This window comes from Macaca mulatta, chromosome 3, assembly GCF_049350105.2.
Source record: "Macaca mulatta isolate MMU2019108-1 chromosome 3, T2T-MMU8v2.0, whole genome shotgun sequence".
NCBI lineage: Eukaryota > Metazoa > Chordata > Mammalia > Primates > Cercopithecidae > Macaca > Macaca mulatta.
In genome coordinates, this window is record NC_133408.1 from 197,003,417 (window position 1) to 197,022,794 (window position 19,378).

The following is a 19,378-nucleotide window of genomic DNA, read 5'->3' on the forward strand; positions in this document are numbered from 1 at the left end:
GTCTCTTATTCCCTGGGCTGGAAGTACCTTCCTCCTGGCTCTCTCTGAGGCCCCCCTCTTCTCTCTGTTGTCTGTTTTCTACCAGCTCCTGCTTCTCCCATGGGGACTTCTCTGCCACTTGGAATCCCTCTTCTCGCACCCCGGCTGACTCTGAGCTCTGCTAACTCTGTCCGCCTCTGCCAGGCCCTTTCCTCCCCCTCCCCACTCCAGCCCCTCACCCACCCACGTGAACTCTGGACTCCTACTGGGGTCTAAAGGGCTCCACTGGGGGCTCCAGGAACTCAAGAGTGAATTCCACTTGAGGCAGAAAAGAGGAAAAAGAAACTCTCTGGAACTGAGCAAGTGAAAAATCTTAAAGGCCTTCTCCACAAATGTTGGTAAATAGCTGTATCCCTTATTAAGTAGGTAACCTCAACTTGCTCATTTTCATCAGAAACACAATTTATATAAAAATATTAAGTGGAGATAAACCAATGAGTTTGTATGTATTGGTCTGTTTTACTGTCTCATGACTAAAATTTTGAAAAATTAAAAGATCTGCTTGCATCCATCTGTACATTTAAGTATGGATCTATATATATATGTTATGTGTATGTGATAATTTTCTATCTCTGCATGATGCTGTCAACATATATAAAAGAGCTCTATTTGATTAGCTTAAAATAAGCACTATATAAAGTATTATCTCAGAAAATAGAAACAAACTTAATTGCCCTTTAGCTCATGTGACTTGAGTAATTCTTTAAAAATAAACTAGTTTTACAATTACTGACAAAAATAAAAATAGAAATTCTTCAAAATTGTCAGCATTAAATATAATACAGACATACAATTTTGTCTGTTTTTGCTGGACAGGTTTGTGTTGTCTCTATTAGATGTTTAAAGCCATAAGTTATAAATCCAACTATACAGTGGAATGCATAGTAAAAATGAGTTGCTTAATTGCTTGATGCATGTCAGTTGTGAAAGGAAAAAAAGAGGCTGTAAAAGTGTTGTGAAAATCTTATCTTGTGTGGTCAAAACTGACTGAAAATGGATAACTTCACTTATAAGGTTTTATGAAAAATTAGTTTTAGTTGTACATTGATGCAAAAGTAGAATTTGGTCTTATCTGTTAAAATGACAAATTTTTCTTGGAGTATTGGTCTGAGGACATGAAGGGTTTTCCTTGTTTTTTAAGTAATTGACCTAGGAAACAAAGATTTTTTGTTTTATCTAGATAATTTCTTGTGTTTCATATTGTCTTTTATTAGGTCTTTACTTAAGAAAAGCAAATCTTCTAAATATTAAAAGAACTAAGTTCTTGTTTACAACTATGTAAACTTTTGTATTTGCCTTTAAATATTTTATCGCTTTGATTAATTAATATCATATTTAATAAAGTGTTTTAAACTTTTTGACATTTTGTACAAACTTCCCAAAATCAAATTCTAAGTTAAATCTTTCTGATCTCAAATTAACTTTGGGATTTTCCAGTTGGGCCTCTGGAAGGTCAAGAGATGTGTCTCTCACCTTGTAATAGAGTAATATTAAACAATTATTCTTATTTTATATGTTAAATTATACAGGAAGCATTTCCAAATAAATCTTCTGTGAGTTATATTTATGGGTATGTTATTGATATGAGTGTTCCAAAAATTGTATGAGATTTCTAGAAATCGAATGTGTTAGTCAAAATTTTGGTTATATTAAAATGTTGTATACTACACAAATAACCACGTTTCCTTGCCAATTGCATCATTATTAAAATAAACTCTCATCAGATTTTTAGCCACGATTGTTTCAAGTCTCTGTCATTCATAGACAGCTATTCTTTTACTTTAATTCTTCTCTAAAAGCATTTGCCATTAGTTGCAGTCCAAGATTACTTCTTCAAAAAAAAAAAAAAATCATGGAAAACACTCTGACAAGCACTGTGAAATACTGGTTTCTGACAACTTTAAGATGCCACTGGGCTAAGAATTTCCAGAACTCTAATGAAGAAACCAATGAGTTCATAAGATTGCTAACTAAGATCACGGAGGACAGAATTAAGTACATGGGACTAAATCCACCGATGAGGATATTTTAAAATGATTTTTTTGCTGGAAATATTGGTGGTTCTTTAAATTTTTTGTTTTAATTGATTTAAGATTTTTTTACCCTATCTATAGTTTACAGAAGTTCAGTAAAGTATACTTTTGTGAATAAAACCTGAAACAATTACTTTTTCTACTTACCTGATCCATCTAGAATTCAGAAACTGAGTATTCTTATTTTTGTGGCAATACAGTTATTTGCATAAGTTCGGTAAGAATCTGTTGTCCTTGTACTAAGACAACTAGAAGCGCTGGTTATATTGCCAAGGCTTTGACTGGTATATCATATTTTCAGATATGACTAGACAACTTTAAGAAACTGAGGTTGACCTTATGGGGCCCATAAAACCCCACTGGAAAAGCTGCCCCGTTTCCAGCATTACCAGGGGTAAGGGATGTCACTTCTTGGCAGGCGCAGGAACCAGGATATTTTGGGAACCTTGAGAAGAGAGAATTTGCCCAAATCTATAGGTGCTACACATGCAGCCTGAAGCAAGGCCTTGGTGTGGCTTCGCAGCCTCAAGAGTCTTTACCAGTCCGATCTGAGACTCTTTATCAAAAGTCCCAGCAAAGCAAACTTTAAAAAGCTTGTCAGTCACTATTCTTGTTGCGGTGATACAAATAATCAAGACAAGTTTATGAGACTAAACTTATTTTGCAAACAAATCTGTCTAACTTTGATTATTTTGTTTAGAAATGAAGGTGATTTGAGAGAGGAAAATTATGTTTCAGGAGAAAACTATAGTGCACCCACTGTTAGATTCTGGCCTCTTCGAGGTTTTGCTACCTACCTGCAACCTGAAATGGATCCTGAATTCTTCTTGTTTCCTCCAACATCTGACTGCGACTTTCCAAACTATTATTTCCCATTTTCTTCCATTCTTCAAATTTGGAATTGTTGCCTCTTTGCCGAAGTCTTGCGAGCTGGAGCTGGATGACTTGACATAAACCTCAGCAGCTCATATGGACAACTTTCATGGCATCCAAACTGCAAACCAGGGAGCTCTGTCGTTTATAACGGTCTGCTCCCCTCCAGCCAAAGGTGCATCAGCCCAGCATCTAGAAAGCTTCTGCACTGCCTGCCCTCTGGGCTCAGAATCGGAGTTCATAGTTTGTTCCAACTATTTTTCTTTTTATTTTTGTAGAAACCAAATTCCCCTCACTAAAGGCCTGATGCCTCACACCATCCAGCTGAACCCTCTACCACCAAGCCCTGGCGGGTGACTCTGCTGGTCCTTACTGAACAAAAGGCAACCAAATAAGAAAGGGAACTTCTAGTTTTCAAGGAAAGAAGAGAGTAAAGGTGTAAAGATTCTCTGACCAACCGTTAGTTGGGTTTCGGAACCTTCTTCTAGGCCCGTCTGTGTACGTCCTTGTAAAGTGACATTTTCAGAAAGAATCCTGCAAAGTCAGTTTAGCAAGAGCCCATCCCCCCCATTCTTGATTTCTGATCACCTTGATATTTTTTCAGCCTCAAGATCTGATTGGGTCCCTCATCCTCCACCATCCCCAGGTGATGGCGGTCACCCTGGCCTGCCTTCAACAAGAACCCTGTTAGGTGGCTTTAGCCAGAATCCCCTGACCCTGAGGCTTCCTCTTGGTAACTCTCCACCCACTGACCCCAGCCCACGCCTTGGCTGTGAAGTCTCGCTGCCCGTGTGGTGTTTGGAGCTGAGCCCTGCTAGGGTTTGAGTACTGGACTCTGCAAACCTCATGTTGAAATCTGATGCCCGCTGTTGGAGGTGGGGCCTAATGGGAGGTTTTGGGGTCATGGGGGTGGATCCCTCATGAATAGATTAATGCTCTGGGGTGGGGGACAAGTTCTTATTCTGGCAGTTCCCATGAAAGCTGGTTGTTGAAAAGAGCCCGGCCCTCCCTCCATGCCATCTCCTGCTTCCTCTCTCTCCATCTGAGCTCTGCACTGCACACACACGGGGCCTCCCCAGATGCAGACACCGGCGTCATGCTTGTTATACGGCCTGCAGAGCTGTGAGCCAAAACCCTCATTTCTTTATAAATTACCAGCCTCAGGTGTTCCTTCATAGCGATGCGAAATGGACAGAGATGAGCCCAGTCTCCCTCCCCCACTGCAAAATCCCCCCGCGCTCTCCCTGTACCAGTTGCCCTGGTCCTGAATCAAGTCTTCCTTCCTGTGCTTTAGCAAGTGTCATTCAATATTTGATTCTTCAACACCAAGCCCCTCTAGTTGGAGGGCACTGCTTAGGTGTTACTTGATTTTGGGATGAGCCGACTCCGCTGTCCTCCGTCTCTCTGTTGCCGGCGGAGACAGCCGAGGGCAGGATGGACGGTCGGCCGCTGCACCACGCCCCGGGGTGCCTGCCTCTCTGGTCACAGTTTGAATATTCCTGCTGCATTTTCCTGCCAGGTGGAGGGTGTGACTGCGTGGCTGGTGGGGACGAGGTCTCCCTTCCCACCAAGGACCGAAGGGCAGTCCTTAGATGGAATCGGAGCCCTAGATGAGAAACATTGTGAGCCTCACTGGGTCAGCGCCCGTTGTTAGCTTCCAGGACTGAGAATGGGGAGGAAGGGGGCATCTCCCACCCCAGGGTGCCCCCTCCTGATGGTGCCAGTGCACGGAGGGGCACTGAGGGCGTGTGTGGCATGGATGTGACCTGAGGCTCCTTACTGAGACTGTTTAATCCTGTTTTCAAGATGAAACCTCAGTGACAGCCTGGCCCTTTGTACACATCTAATGCTGCAGATAAAGTGGCAACATGACCTGGAGTTCTAGGAAATGCCCACGCTTTGTTTCAGCATCTAAGTACCTGTCCAGTGGCTTAGGAAACAAAAAGACGGATGGAGACAATTGTTTCTCCTCCCCAAATAAAGACCACCGGGATGTGAAATCAGAAGTTTAATATGACACAATTAAATATATTTATATATCTCACACCGGAGGTTTCTCTTCAAACATAAGGAGTTAGAAATTACAAGTAGGTATATGCTTCCTATATTCAGATAAATTCATTTCTATTAATTAAATTCCAGATAAAGAGAAGTAATTTTGGAAAAGAAATGATAGCTACATTAAAGCAGATATTCATTACAATACCACGTAGAGACATAAGCAATATTTCGGCATCATTCTGTCCGCTCAGTAGGCCGCGTTCCCTCTGGTGCGGCCTGGAGAGCACGATCTATCTAAGGTGGAGGAAAGCGGTGTGGCCTGGAGAGCACAATCTATCTAAGATGGAGGAAAGCTGCGGGAAGGGCCGGAGGGAGATGCATTTTCTATCCTTAACCCCACACAGGAAATCTGCAGCCCACACAGCTGCCTCTGCACTGCCTTCCATGGGATTGTCCTGGGTTTAATGAAGTGAATTGTCCTATTTCTAGGGTAGGGGGTGAGGGCGAATCTGATACTCAAATGTTATTCTGTCAAATCCGAGTATCTCTGTGTGCTGAGGTTTACATGATGTCAGAACACGTGGTTCCCTTCCAGGCTCTAAGCAGTGTGTGCAGGTGGCCCTGATCTCCTCTCCTGGGAGCGAAATCCTCACAGCCCTCTCTGGGCCGCCCTGACCTCCTCCTCTCCCGGGAGGGAAATGTTCAGGGCCCTCTCTGGGGCCCCACAGGTCCGGGATGTGCCTGGAGGAGCCAGCAGGGGCCTGGCAGGGTTCATGTGCTCTTGGGGACCCTCAGAGCTTGCTCAATGCCCAGACTCTTCCTGGTTCTGGTTATCTCACAGGTGAGCATTCACGGGGGTGTCTGTTTTCATAGTGTAGAAATCAATATTTTAACATTAAATACACATCTCAATGTTGGGGCATCTGTAACTTTGCAAAGGTGAGGTCAGGGGAGTGCCAGCCTCAAGTGGGCACTACCCATGGGGTGGACAGGTGTCTGCCCCCGGGGAGCCCCTGAATCTTTCTGCTTGGGGTGACAGGTGTGGCTGATGGGGGCTGTCCATGGTGCCCAGGGCAGTGTTGATGGAGATGCAGTGAGGTGCTGTGATTGTCTCACTTGCCCCGAAGCTGCAGGATGTTCAGTTCTGACCCCGCGGCTTCTCCCAATGATAAACTGTCTTAAAGACAAATGCCAAATGTGTCTTGTGCACCGGGCGGCCTCACTGAGTGCTGCCGGCTTCCCCGGCCCCTCCTGCACAGCAGACCCACCCTCCCAAAAGCGGCAGATGACAAGCACACTCTTCCTGCAAACTGCCTTGAACGTACTGGCTACCGCATTGTTCACGCAACATTACTTGCAGCTAAGAATGGGAATGGGTGCTTTAAGAAAAAGTATTTTTTTTAAGCAAGTGAAAATCGATGAACTGATTCTCCTCCACCTATAACTGGATTTTTCCACAAATCTCTCTTTATTATTGTTTGATTAAACAAAAATACACATTTTAACTGCTTAACTGCTAAACTGCGCTGACTACGGGAGAGCTAAGGGCCCTATTACTATGCAGTTATAATAGAAGACACACAATTAAAGTCAGATCACGATTCCTGACGACATCCGTGGGGTGGGGGCTCCCCCGAGGCCCCGAGGCCGCCGCTCACTGGGGAAGGGCCTTGAGGATGGCGTTCACCTCTTCAGCCACGGCTGTCAGTGCGAACTCAAACTGCTCCTGCAGGGCGACAGAGGAGAGAAGTGCCAATGAGATGGCGTCCTCCCCCCACTCCTGCCACAGCGTCAGCTCCCTGCAAATGAGAGCTGTGTCCCCCCTTTCCCAATGCAGCATCAGCTCCGTGGCCGTTTCGCAGAAAGAAATTGTTTAGCAAAAAAGGCAAAAGGCTCAGATTTCCTTAGAAAGGAAAGTGTACCTTTTGGTGTATCCAACCATGGACACACATTGGAACTTCTCTCGCACTAGAAAGCCTCATCTTTCCTAAGCTGCCCACAGAAGCAGCGAGAAGGAAACGGCTCCCTGCGTCCTGCCCCGTCCTTCTGACACTACGACTCCACGATTCCTCCTCACGGTCACCCGCCTTGGTGGACGGAGTGAGGGGCAGGTGCAGACACCAGACAGATGTGGCCATTAAAACTCACAATGAGGGCCACGCTTGGGCGTTTCCTGTCCTCAGAAGTGTGGTGTTTCATCGCTTTCGAAATCCACCTGTTACTCAGACCAGACCCACTCCATTCCACATGCTGAGAAACCTCCCCTTGTCCACACCCCTCCTGGCTCAGGGCACGTGCACATCCACAGCTGCTCGGGCACGTGTGTCCACAGCCACTCGGGCATCCACAGACACTCGGGGAGGCACAGACACTCGGACACGTGTGTCCACAGCCACTCGGGCATCCACAGCCGCTCGGGCAGGCACACCTGAGGGGCACCCCTCCCTCCACGGACAGCCTGCCAAGAGCATCCAGTGGGCGTGAGGGACGGGTTCACAATGCCAGGACTATTCGCTCCTCCAAAGACCAGGGCTTAGCGCCGGAGAGCGTATCTGCCTCCTCTCCCGCACGTGAGGTAGATGAATGCTCCTTTCCGCTTGCTCTTCAGTTTCCACCTCAAAACACTGCTATGGAAAACCCGAAAGCAGCACTCTAGCTACAGCCAAGAACGCGTAGACGGCAACCACATGCAGGCTGTTACCCAGCTAACAACTCTGGGAAGCAAAGCCCTGTCGACGGCTTCAGTACTTGGTCATTAAGGAATAGGGTAGCCCCGAAGCAAAAACGATAATTTCTATTTTTGAATGTTTAGTGCATAACAGAAACATGGAAAATAGCTTGAACCAAGACATCAGAAAGTCAAAATAATGGGATGCTCATTTTGAGACAAAAGAGAGTTTCTCCTTTTGTATTCCTCTGCCCTGATGCCGACGGAATGGTCTGCTGGGGACTCTACCCACCTTTGGCAGTGTGGCCACGCGGCCTCTTAGGGGATGTGTTAGAATCTATTATTAAAGGAGTCAACTGAGTGTGGCGGCCACGTCAGGGTGGGAGCCGGGGAGATGCGTGTGCCTGCGCCCTGTCTCTCTCCCCTCCGCAGTGCCAGAGAGCACCTTTCTGCTCCTCAAAATCATGTGGGAGCCGCCCCTGCGGGGGCACGGGCTCAGGTCGGGCTGTGCCGGGAAGGTCCCCAAACGTTCTGTCTAAATGCTGACTCCTGCCCCTCCCACAAGGAAGGTGTCGTTTAGGGGATCCAGGCTAAATACGCATCAACAGCCACCCAGGCCATTTCTTCCCCAGTGCTGGGCTGCCAGTGCTCTGAGGCTTTGTGAGGGCTCGGAAATGCCGAAAACTAAGCGTGGCTTTTCGGGAAGCGAAATGTAAGTGTCATCTGTCTATTTACATCTTCCGACATGCTGGAAATCTAGCCTGAGAAATGATCTTTAAAGGGAAGAATAGAGAAGCACCGCCGTCCCGCCGCCCGCCGCCCGCAGTGCAGTGGAGGCTGGAAAGCGCTTCCACCCCCAGGGCCGGGTGCCCATCCCGCAGAGCTGCCCGGCCTCTCACACAGCCACGTGCGGCGTCCCACAGGAAAGCCCAGTATCCATGCTACGGGGGAGGGGACGGGTGGGGGAACCCCACCAGGTGTGGATCGTAACTATTTCCAGGACTGCACAGTCACCGGACAGAGCAGCAGGAAGGGAACCGGGCGGCGGAGACACGCTCTCTACTCACTGGCCATGTTTGACAATTGTTACCGCACTGTTGGGCTCAAAGGAGAAGCAGCCCCGCCAGGCGTCTGGGCTGGTGTGTGCTGAGCACCTTACTCAGAGCCCTCTGGGCCCTGTGGACGTTGGTTGGCAGGGGGAGGGGGCGCTTCCCGGAGGGTGCTGTGAGCCTCAGAGCTGGCGTTTGAGGGGACGGGGCTTGTGGATCATCTTGTCCTTTATCGTGAAGGGTCAGCCGCGTGCAGCGCCGGGATGCAGCGCCCATCCCCTGTGGGTCCTTGAAGGCCTGGGGCCATGTTCTGAGCAGCATCTGCTGAGCAAGTGTCACCTAGACCCGCACCCTAGATCCGGGGTAGGCGGGGAAAACCCCAGCCTTTGGAGAACGTCTATGATAGGAGTTTATTTCAAAGGAGTAAAACACAATAGCAATGGATGACCAGATGACCGTCTTAGCCTAAACTGCCTCTCAGTGCCAGCAGTCTGAGCGGGAGGGGCGCAAAGCCTCCTGGGTTTGCAAAGACAGGACATTTGAGAGGCCGAGTCAGGGCATTCTAAGCAAGAAAGCATTTTTGAACATACACTAAAATAAAATTTGAGGCCTGCTGGAGAACGATCCCACAGCTTCTTCCAGTGGAACACTGCACCCCTTGGAGAAGTGGCTGTGGCGGGACGGCCCAGCCAGGCTCAGGCCAGCTCAGGCTGTCTGGTCACCACCCCTGTGTCCACACTGGACAGCGAGTGGGAACGCCCCTTCTCAGGCTGTCCTGGGGCAACCACAGGGTGCCCACATAGCTGGTGGAGGGATGGAGGCCGCAGGAGCCGCCGTGGCTCTCAGACACCTGCTGCTGGAGACAGGGTAGGCTGGGGGTGGAAGCCGTGGAGCTTTGCGGAGGCCGCTTGGATTTCTGTTTGTGCTTATGTTTATATTTGTAATTCTTCAGGTGTAAACAAAGGCCTGGGTGGAGATAGGAACCTTAAAGGGGGCCTCAGTGAACGTGTCTCTGAGCCACCTGTGCCCTCCAGGAGGCTGCACACACCCGTGTGGGGCGGCTTCCCCCAGCACCTCTCAGAAGGGGGTGAGGACGACACACCTTGCTGTGTCTGTCACCTCCGGCTTCTCTTTTCACAAAAGTAGACCAGCTCCAAGCCACACTGAGAGAGCTGAGCCCTGCCCAAGCTAGGGACTAGGCATTGTGTGTGCACCGGGGCAGAGGACAGAGATGGAGAGATGGAGAGAGATGGAGAGAGATGGAGAGATGGAGACAGATGGAGACAGATGGAGACAGATGGAGACAGATGGAGACAGATGGAGAGAGACGGAGAGGTGGAGAGAGACGGAGAGAGGTGGAGAGAGACGGAGAGAGGTGGAGAGAGACGGAGAGAGATGGCAAGAGGTGGAGAGCCACAGAAATGAACAGTTCCAATGGCACAGGAGGCCTTGGGAGAGGTGGGCTGCGGGCCTGAGGCTGACGGGTGAGTGTGGACTGCACTACGCATGACGGAATCCGTGTCTGTCACTCCAGTGCTGGGCTGGGTTGGGAAGATAGGAGCATGTCTGGGCCATGCCCTGCTTCTGGGACCGAGGACTACACTGGGTACATCTGAGGAGGAGGCTGAGGTCAGGCTTTAGGACAAGGGGCTGGCACAGAAGAAAATGGGGAAGGAAGAAACTAAAATGCAGATGTGAGACGACAGGTTGGGGAGAGCGACGCACGGGCAGCACGTGGACATGCACGGGGTCTCCCGTCCAGTGAGAAAAGCACGGGGGTCTCCCGCCCAGCGAGGGGGCGTGGGGCTTCTTGGGTGTGGGACACACTCATCACTGGCTCTACTTCTGGAACTGACAAATGTAAAAAAAGAAACACCATTGTGGGCAGGAAAGTGTTAAGGTCCTTGGTTAAATGGGAAACTCTTGAGACGTGTGGCGGGAAGGAAGGGAAGAACCGCTCTACCACAGATGCACAGATGGGAGAGAGGTGTGATTTCAGCCTTGTCTGCCATCCCGCATGTCTGCTGAGGGTGTGTGTACTCAGCGATGTGTGTGGGTGTGTGTGTGTGCATGCAGCTGTGTATGGATGTGCACCGTGTGCGTGGGTGCGTAGGTGTGTGTGGGTGTGTGCAGTGGTGCAGGTGTGCATGGGTGTGTACAGGTGTGTGGGTGTGTAGATGTGTGTGGGGGTGTGCACCGTGTACACCTGTGGAGGTGTGTGGGTATGCACAGTGTCCGTGGCTGTGTGGGTGTGCACCCCGTGGGTGGGTGTGTAGGTGTGTGTGTGGGGTGTATGCATGGGTGTGTGCAGGTGTTTGGGTGTGTGCAGTGGGTGTGGCTGTGTGCATGTGTAGGTGTTTGTGGGTGTGGGGGTGTGTGCAATGTGTGGGTGTGTGCAGTGTCCATGGCTGTGTAGGTGTGCACTCTGTGCAGATGTGTGGGTGTGCACAGTGTGCGTGGCTGTGTGGGTGTGCACCACGTACGTGGGTGTAGGTGTGTGTGGTTGTATGCATGGGTGTGTGCAGGTGAGTGCACCGTGTGTGTGGGTGTGTAGGTGTGTGTGGTTGTATGCATGGGTGTGTGCAGATGTGTGTGTGCACTGTGTGTGGGTGTGTGTGGTTGTATGCATGGGTGTGTGCAGGTGTGTGCACCGTGTGTGTGGGCGTGTAGGTGTGTGTGGTTGTATGCATGGGTGTGTGCAGGTGTGTGTGTGCACAGTGTGTGGGTGTGGTTGTATGCATGGGTGTGTGCAGATGTGTGTGTGCACTGTGTGTGGGTGTGTGTGGTTGTATGCATGGGTGTGTGGTGTGTGTGTGCACAGTGTGTGGGTGTGTGGTTGTATGCATGGGTGTGTGCAGGTGAGTGTGCAGTGTGTGGGTATGTAGGTGTGTGTGGTTGTATGCATGGGTGTGTGCAGGTGTGTGCGTGTGCACAGTGTGGCTGAGTGTGTCGCCTCTGGCAGCTCGTGTGGTGTCAAATCCTGAGCTGCGGTTCAGCCTCTGGGCGCTTGGACTTTTTTTCTAAGATGACGGAGTTTGTGGTCAGGGACTGAGTGAAATATTTTCTATTCGACCCAAATTCCAGGGAGGAAACGGCTCTCCCGAGGGTCTTTTTTACTGTAGCGATGGTGTTTTGCTGTCGGGGCCTGTGGTCATCCTGGTCTCCGGGCGCTCACATCTACGGCTCGTTCCTTCCTTGTCTTCAGTTCCAAACAAGGCAACGTGACTTCCTCCGTTCAAAGGAGCTGCAGACGCCTCCTCTTGGCTTCATGGAAGAAAAGCATTCAGACTGGACAGCAGCATTGTGCCCAAATAATTTTTCTATCCTTGTGAATTTGAACTTCTAGGGGAAGTTCAGTCTCGGGGCAATGTTGGGCAGCGCAGTCATGGGTTGACAGTGACTTTCGCATGGTTCCCATTTCCTTATGCCTTGAAGTTCCAGGAGCTGAATTTATGTGCATGCTCCAAGACGGCTCCTGAACACAAACCCTAAGGAAGACGGGGAACTCCTCGGGATGCCCAGTCCAAGAAGGAAGCAGCTAGGAAGCTGACTCTGAATCTGGAGTGCAGAAAACGGAGCTTTGGGTCACCAAGTGATCTGGGCAACAGGGCAAGAGTGTGTACGTGTTATCATCTTGCCATTTATTTATGTATTTTATATTGAAGTTCTGGGATCCGCGTGCAGGGTGGGCAGGTTTGTTCCATAGGCAAGCATGTGCCATGGTGGTTTGCCGCCCCCATCAACCCATCACTGAGGAATTAGGCTCCGCATGCATTAGCTATTGATCCTGATGCTCTCCCTCTCCCTTCCCCACTGACAGGCCCCAGTGTGTGCTGTTCCCTTCCCAGTGTCCATGTGTTCTCATTGGTCAGCTCTCATTTACAAGTGAGAACAGGCGGTGTTTGGTTTTCTGTTCCTGCATTAGTTTGCTGAGGATAATGACCTCCAGCCCCATCCATGTCCTTGCAAAGGGCATGATCTCGTTCCTTTTTATGGCTGCATATTATTCCACAGCGTATTCGCACCACATTTTCTTTATCCAATCTATCACTGACGGGCATTTGGGTTGGTCCCAGGTCTTTGCTGTCATCTTGCCATTTAAAAATAGAGTAGAATGGAATACCTGGCACGTAACAATTGTGATTGTGGCTTTCTCTTTCTCTGATGAGTCCCGAAGCACCTCACTTCACGAAGGGTCTTGGGACCACCCTTGCACGCCTCAGTCATCAGTGTGCCAGGAAGGGCTCGTTCTGGCAAACAGGATACACACAACGGAGGCCTGGAGGCTTTGCTCTTTGCAATGTTTTTTCACTTTTGGCAAGAAGATATCCCCTTGAGATGATTTTGCCCATCCTAAAACCAGTGTGTGTTCTGGGCAAACTCACCCGTCCGGAGGGGAAGAGGCTGCCTGAGAGGCAGGCAGACACGTAGGGAGGAAACTAATTTGAATTTAGATTTCCTGGGACTTATCCCAGAGTGGGCCTCGGTGTGGAGTCACCATCACACCTGCCTGAGGTGGCGCTCGCTGTCCATTCCCGGTTATGTGTGCCCCGTTCTCCCAGCCTCCATGGCCTCCTCTGTCCAGTTCAGAGCCACCTGAAGCTCCCGGGACTCAGGGCCAGCCAGAAGGCGGTACGTGCCTGTCTTCACAAGGCCACCTCTTTTGCTGCTAGGCAGCCAGGCCAGGAGGATGGTCAGTGCGGCAAGATGGACCCTTCCATGGATGGACCCTTCCATGGCATGAAACCTGGGAACTCCTTGGTACAGAGAGGCCAGACATACATCAACCTCACGTCCAGTTCTTGTTGAGACAAAGCTCACCCAAACTTTTTTGTTTTGACCGCTGTTGCTGCTGGAACAGCAGCTGTCCCCTGTGTCACTTCCTCTCTCGACAGCCTCACAATACGTGCTGAGTGCTGTGGTGAACAAGCAGAAGGAAAGACAGACGTGCGCACAGTCCCAGCTTCTCCCCGAGAGACACTGAGGAACCACACAGGGAAAAATCAGCACCCAGCCAGGCAGAAACCTCCAGACACACACCTCAGTGGGTGTGGACGTGAGGCTCCCCTGTGAGGGACATTCCTGCCCCCCCGCCCCGCCCGGACCACAGGGGACGTGGGATACACCTAGACAAGAGACGTTCCACAAAGACAGAGCAAGGCTGCTGGCGCTCTAGAAGACCTCACGGCCGTGAAGCGTCCCGGACAGCAGAGGAGCCATGAGCCCCTCGCATGGCCGCCCCGGGCATGTCCTGCTCCAGGGGAAGTTCCCTGGTGGGGCACGGAGGGCGTCAGGCTGGGACTATCGGTCAGTCAGTGGTTTGTTTAGATGCTGACTTCCTGGGTTTGGTCACTGCACTGTGGTTACGTGAGGTGTTCATATTTGGGGACACTAGGTGGAGGGTTGGTGGATTATTTCTGAGTTTTTTTTTTTCCTCTGGAGGCTGAGGCAGGAGAATCGCTTGAACCTGGGAGGCGGAGGTTACAGTGAGCTGAGATTTCACCACTGTACTCCAGCGTGGGTGACAGAGCGAGACTCCATCTCAAAAAATAAAACAAAAAAACCCAAAACAACAACAACAAAAAAACCGAAGAAAATATACCGTCCCAAGACTTACAAAGAACTTTCACAAAATCACGTGATGGTGCTACCAGTTGCACAGAGAGGGCAAAAAGAAACAGGGGAGTAGAGAGGCCAAAGGCACGCCAAGCCCAGCCTCAGGGCGAGAAGCCAGACACATAACAACCTCATGTCCAGTTCTCGTTGAGCCAAAGCTCACCAGAATTTTTTTGTGTTGACCCCTGTTGCTGCAAACTGGGTCTCTTCAGCAAGTGTGAGCGATGCTGGGTGCTCCAGGATGCTGTGCCCTGGGTCCTCCACAAAGTGCAGGCCCCAGAGAGGCCGGGCAGCACTCAGCGAGCTCAGAACATCCTCCGGAGGGCTCTGGGATTTATCGTCAACCTGTGTCTACAAAAATACAGCATTCTGCCCCCACCCCCAAATCTAGTGAATGGAAAGAGCCAGTGAATCGAGTTCCTACGACTTGAGATGTGGCTGCATCTGGAGGTGTTGCAGGAATCGTCAGTGGACCTCTGGGGGCCCAGATGTGCCCCCACCCACGCAGGACTGGTGTGGACGAGGCCGGCCAGAGCAGAGCAATGGGTGTGTGGCTCACATTAAACCAGGCCGTCCCCGTGCTCCTGTGGCTCACATTAAACCAGGCCGTCCCCGTGCTCCTGTGGCTCACATTAAACCAGGCCGTCCCCGTGCTCCTGTGGCTCACAGTAAACCAGGCCGTCCCCGTGCTCCTGTGGCTCACAGTAAACCAGGCCCTCCCTGTGCTCCTCTCGGGAACACGGCCCCAGAGAGGCACTTTTAATGGGTCCATGTCCTGGAGGAGAGACTGACAGTACCTTCGTCTGGACCATGCCGGGTCTCTGGTCCCTCAAGTGCTCCAGGGTTGCTGCGATATCAATCTCTTTAGCACCTGCAACAAACCACAAATTGGGCTGAGTTCAGAGCACAAGATAATCCATGCCACATCTGTCAATCTTCTGCTAGCCACGTTCCCTCTGGGCTGAGAGGCCAATTGAAAATTATTACACTCATCCCTCAGCAGGCTGGCAGGCGGCTGCAATTTCAGTGTTCATATAGAAGACGAAGGCAGGGGCAGCTTTCATTAGCATTAATTCCAGAAAGCTGGGCTGAAAAATGGTTATAAGATGCTCATACAGATACTTACCAACAGCAGGCCGTCGCCATCAGAAACCAAAGCTGGTTTTCTTTTCTTTTTTATTTTTGTTTGTTTGACACTTCAGGGAATGTCGTAAATCATAGGGAACCACATATAAACTTTACCTTTGATTGCATAGGATTACTTTTTCATTTAAAGAAATAAAAAATCAGATTAATTTAGATTAATGGACTTAACCTTAATATTGGCTTTTAACTGTAGAGTTTCCTGCTTTTTAAACTCTAAGGTTCCACGTTTTGGGTCTGAGTAAAGGTAGCCCATGGCTACTCCCAGCTCGGCAGTTCACCGAAAGCTCCATCCTCCTGTAGACAGCACCGATCTCACGGCAGGTGTTGCTGGCTGCACTCAAATCATGCTATTTAAGTTTTAAATTTTAAGCTAATAATTAATTCAGCACATATTCTTGTTTTTCCATTTTGCTAGGTTCTTTAGTAGACAGATAATGAGCAGGACAGGGTCCCGACCTCTCCAGCGTGTTGCAGGTGAGAGGGGGAGACAGGACACAGCCGCCAGGATGAGAAACACGGAGAGGTGTGGGATGAGGAGCAGGAGGCACCTCCGAAGCGGGTCAGAATCCCACAGGGAAACCCACATGGGTGCCAGGCACTTCACGTCCCCTCTACCACGTCCCCTCTACCGAACACGGTGAACTGAGAACCGTGGTCACCCCAGTCGCAGATGAGGAAATGGAGACATGGCCAACGGTGTGTCCAAGCCACAGAGAGAAGGAAGCCGCAGTCATTGGAACCCTGACTACCATGGGCAGGACAGTGCTGGCCAAAGACCTGAGGAGGCCCAGGTGGCCCAGAGTCAGGTGGGCCCCGGGCCTTTCTCTCTGGCCGTAACCTGAGTGCACACCACATTCCTCACCCAGCGAATCAGGAGAGCAGGTTTAAAATTCCTCAATTTCCTTTTCCTGTGGTTCTGCAGCTTCACAGGGTGGCAACTGAAAAGCCAGTGCGGGCTCGGGCTCCAGGATCATCCCAGCAGGGTAGTGGGTGCCTGCAAAGCACCTCCAAGTCACAGGGTCTGCTTCAGAGCCGCAGGCAGCCGGAGGGAAAGGCGGGGTGACAGGGGGGCTGGGGAGGACACGCGCTGGAACCAAATGTCATATTTGCATGAAAGGAGAACAAAGCAGGTGGCACAGAGAATCTGGCCATCAGGACAGCCCTGCAGTGGCTCCACCAGGGAGGCCCGGCGTGAGACGACCACCCCACCTGCCCCGCCTGGCTGGAGGGTCTCTCCACCCTTGAACACAGAAGGTGGAGACACTGGCATTCCCCAGCAGCAACAGGGCTTGTGGTGATGGGAGCCACTGTCGGGGCTAAGCTGGCCGTCCCTCCAGCTCCCATCCTCTCGCTAAAGGACCCCATTCTCCTGGGCAGGGAAGACCATGAGGGCCGCCACCTTTTAAGCCAGGCCTCTGCAGGCAGGAAAGGAGCCTCTCTCTTGGGGCAGCCCCTGTGAGCTCAGCCACCAGGGAACTAGCTGGCAGCTCATGTGGGTGGAAGGTGAGGCCAGGTTCACAGGTTTCCTTAATTGCTCCTCTTTGGGTCTCCAAAGGCCTCAAAAGTCGACAAGGCCACAGTAAATACAATCTTGTTTTAAAAGAAATCCATAAATTTAAAACAGCCTGACACAAACGGGTGAGTTTGCCAAATGGTAGAGAGGAAGGGAGGAAGCTGAAGGGAGGAAGCCGAAGGACCCCTCCTGCAGCTACGACTGTGGCGGCCGAGGATGCCGCTTCCTCTCCTCCTCCTCTCACGGGCACTCCGGCAGTTGTGCTCACAGAGCAGAATCATGGCAGAAACGATGCAGGGGGACTGGCCTCTCTGAGACAAGCTTGTCTTATGAAAGTCAAGTCCCTGCATGGAGAGCGTGAGGTTAGTCTCAGCGCCATTGCACGAACGTTCGTGCTTCAGCCAAAAAACTCCTCAGAAACGCCCACATCGTCTGTTGCACCGTGACTGTACCTTTGGTAGGAGCTGTGGCTTCTGCACACATTGTCCCCAGAACTTTGCTGCAGTTTAAATGTGAAAAATACCACAACCGTAGGCAGAAGGATAAACAAGCTGCAATTCACAGCATCTTTCAAGCATCTCAAGTTGGTATAAAGGCTCAAGCTAAACAGAGACCCCAGATGGGGCTCACCCAAAGGAAGGCCACTGGCCACCATGCACTCCACAGACACTGTGCACCCCACAGCCAGCACACACCCCACAGCCAGCACACACCCCACACACCCCACAGCCACCACACACCCCACAGGCACCGTGCACCCCACAGCCAGCACACACCCCACAGCCAGCACACACCCCACAGCCAGCACACACCCCACAGCCACCACACACCCCACACACCCCACAGCCACCACACACCCCACAGGCACCGTGCACCCCACAGCCAGCACACACCCCACAGCCAGCAGGCACCCCACAGCCAGCACGCACCCCACGGCCACCACGCACCCCACGGCCACCACGCACCCCACGGCCACCACGCACCCCACGGCCAGAACGCACCCCACGGCCAGCACGCACCCCACAGCACAGCCACCACGCACCCCACGGGCACCACGCACCCCACGGGCACCACGCACCCACGGCCAGCACGCACCCCACGGCCAGCACGCACCCCACGGCCAGCACGCACCCCACGGGCATCACACACCCCACAGCCAGCACACACCCCACAGCCAGCACGCACCCCACAGCCAGCACGCACCCCACAGTCACCACACACCCCACAGCCACCACACACCCCACAGCCACCACACACCCCACAGCCACCACACACCCCACAGCCACCACACACCCCACAGCCGGCACACACCCCACAGCCACCACACACCCCACAGTCACCACACAGCCCACAGCCAGCACACAGCCGACAGCCACCACACACCCCACAGCCGGCACACACCCCACAGCCGGCACACACCCCACAGCCACCACGCACCCCACAGCCACCACGCACCCCACAGCCAGCACGCACCCCACGGGCACCACGCACCCCACGGGCACCACGCACCCCACGGCCACCAGGCACCCCACGGCCACCAGGCACCCCACGGCCACCACGCACCCCACGGCCAGCACGCACCCCACGGCCAGCACACACCCCATGGGCACCGTGCACCCCACAGCCAGCACGCACCCCACAGCCAGCACGCACCCCACAGCCAGCACACACCCCACGGGCATCACACACCCCACAGCCAGCACACACCCCACAGCCAGCACGCACCCCACAGCCAGCACGCACCCCACAGCCAGCACACAGCCCACAGCCAGCACACAGCCCACAGCCAGCACACACCCCACAGCCAGCACACAGCCCACAGCCACCACACACCCCACAGCCGGCACACACCCCACAGCCACCACACACCCCACAGCCACCACACACCCCACAGCCCACAGCCAGCACACACCCCACAGCCAGCACACACCCCACAGCCAGCACACACCCCACAGGCGGCACACACCCCACAGCCGGTACACACCCCACAGCCACCACGCACCCCACAGCCACCACGCACCCCACAGCCAGCACGCACCCCACAGCCAGCACGCACCCCACAGCCAGCACGCACCCCACAGCCACCACGCACCCCACGGGCACCACGCACCCCACGGCCACCACGCACCCCACGGCCACCACGCACCCCACGGGCATCACACACCCCACGGGCATCACACACCCCACAGCCAGCACACACCCCACAGCCACCACGCACCCCACAGCCAGCACACACCCCACAGCCAGCACACACCCCACGGGCATCACATACCCCACAGCCAGCACACACCCCACAGCCAGCACACACCCCACAGCCAGCACACACCCCACAGCCGGCACGCACCCCACAGTCACCATGCACCCCACAGCCGGCACACACCCCATGGGCACCACACACCCCACAGCCAGCATGCATCCCACAGCCAGCATGCACCCCACA

The 19,378-nt window shown here is 52.3% G+C and overlaps 1 protein-coding gene across 3 annotated transcripts in view; it reads right to left on the reverse strand.

The window, feature by feature from the left end:
• Nucleotides 1-4,938: 4,938 nt before the first annotated feature.
• PTPRN2 (protein tyrosine phosphatase receptor type N2) overlaps nt 4,939-19,378 on the reverse strand; it is a 1,015,036-nt gene continuing 1,000,596 nt past the window's right edge. For all 3 annotated transcript variants that reach the window (XM_028846528.2, XM_015135381.3, XM_077997823.1), the window contains 2 exons: nt 15,077-15,150; nt 4,939-6,672 (listed from right to left, as the gene is read on the reverse strand). In XM_028846528.2, coding sequence (XP_028702361.2) covers nt 6,601-6,672; nt 15,077-15,150 — 146 coding nt within the window. In that variant the 3' untranslated portion in view covers nt 4,939-6,600. The remainder of the gene's footprint in view (nt 6,673-15,076; nt 15,151-19,378) is intronic.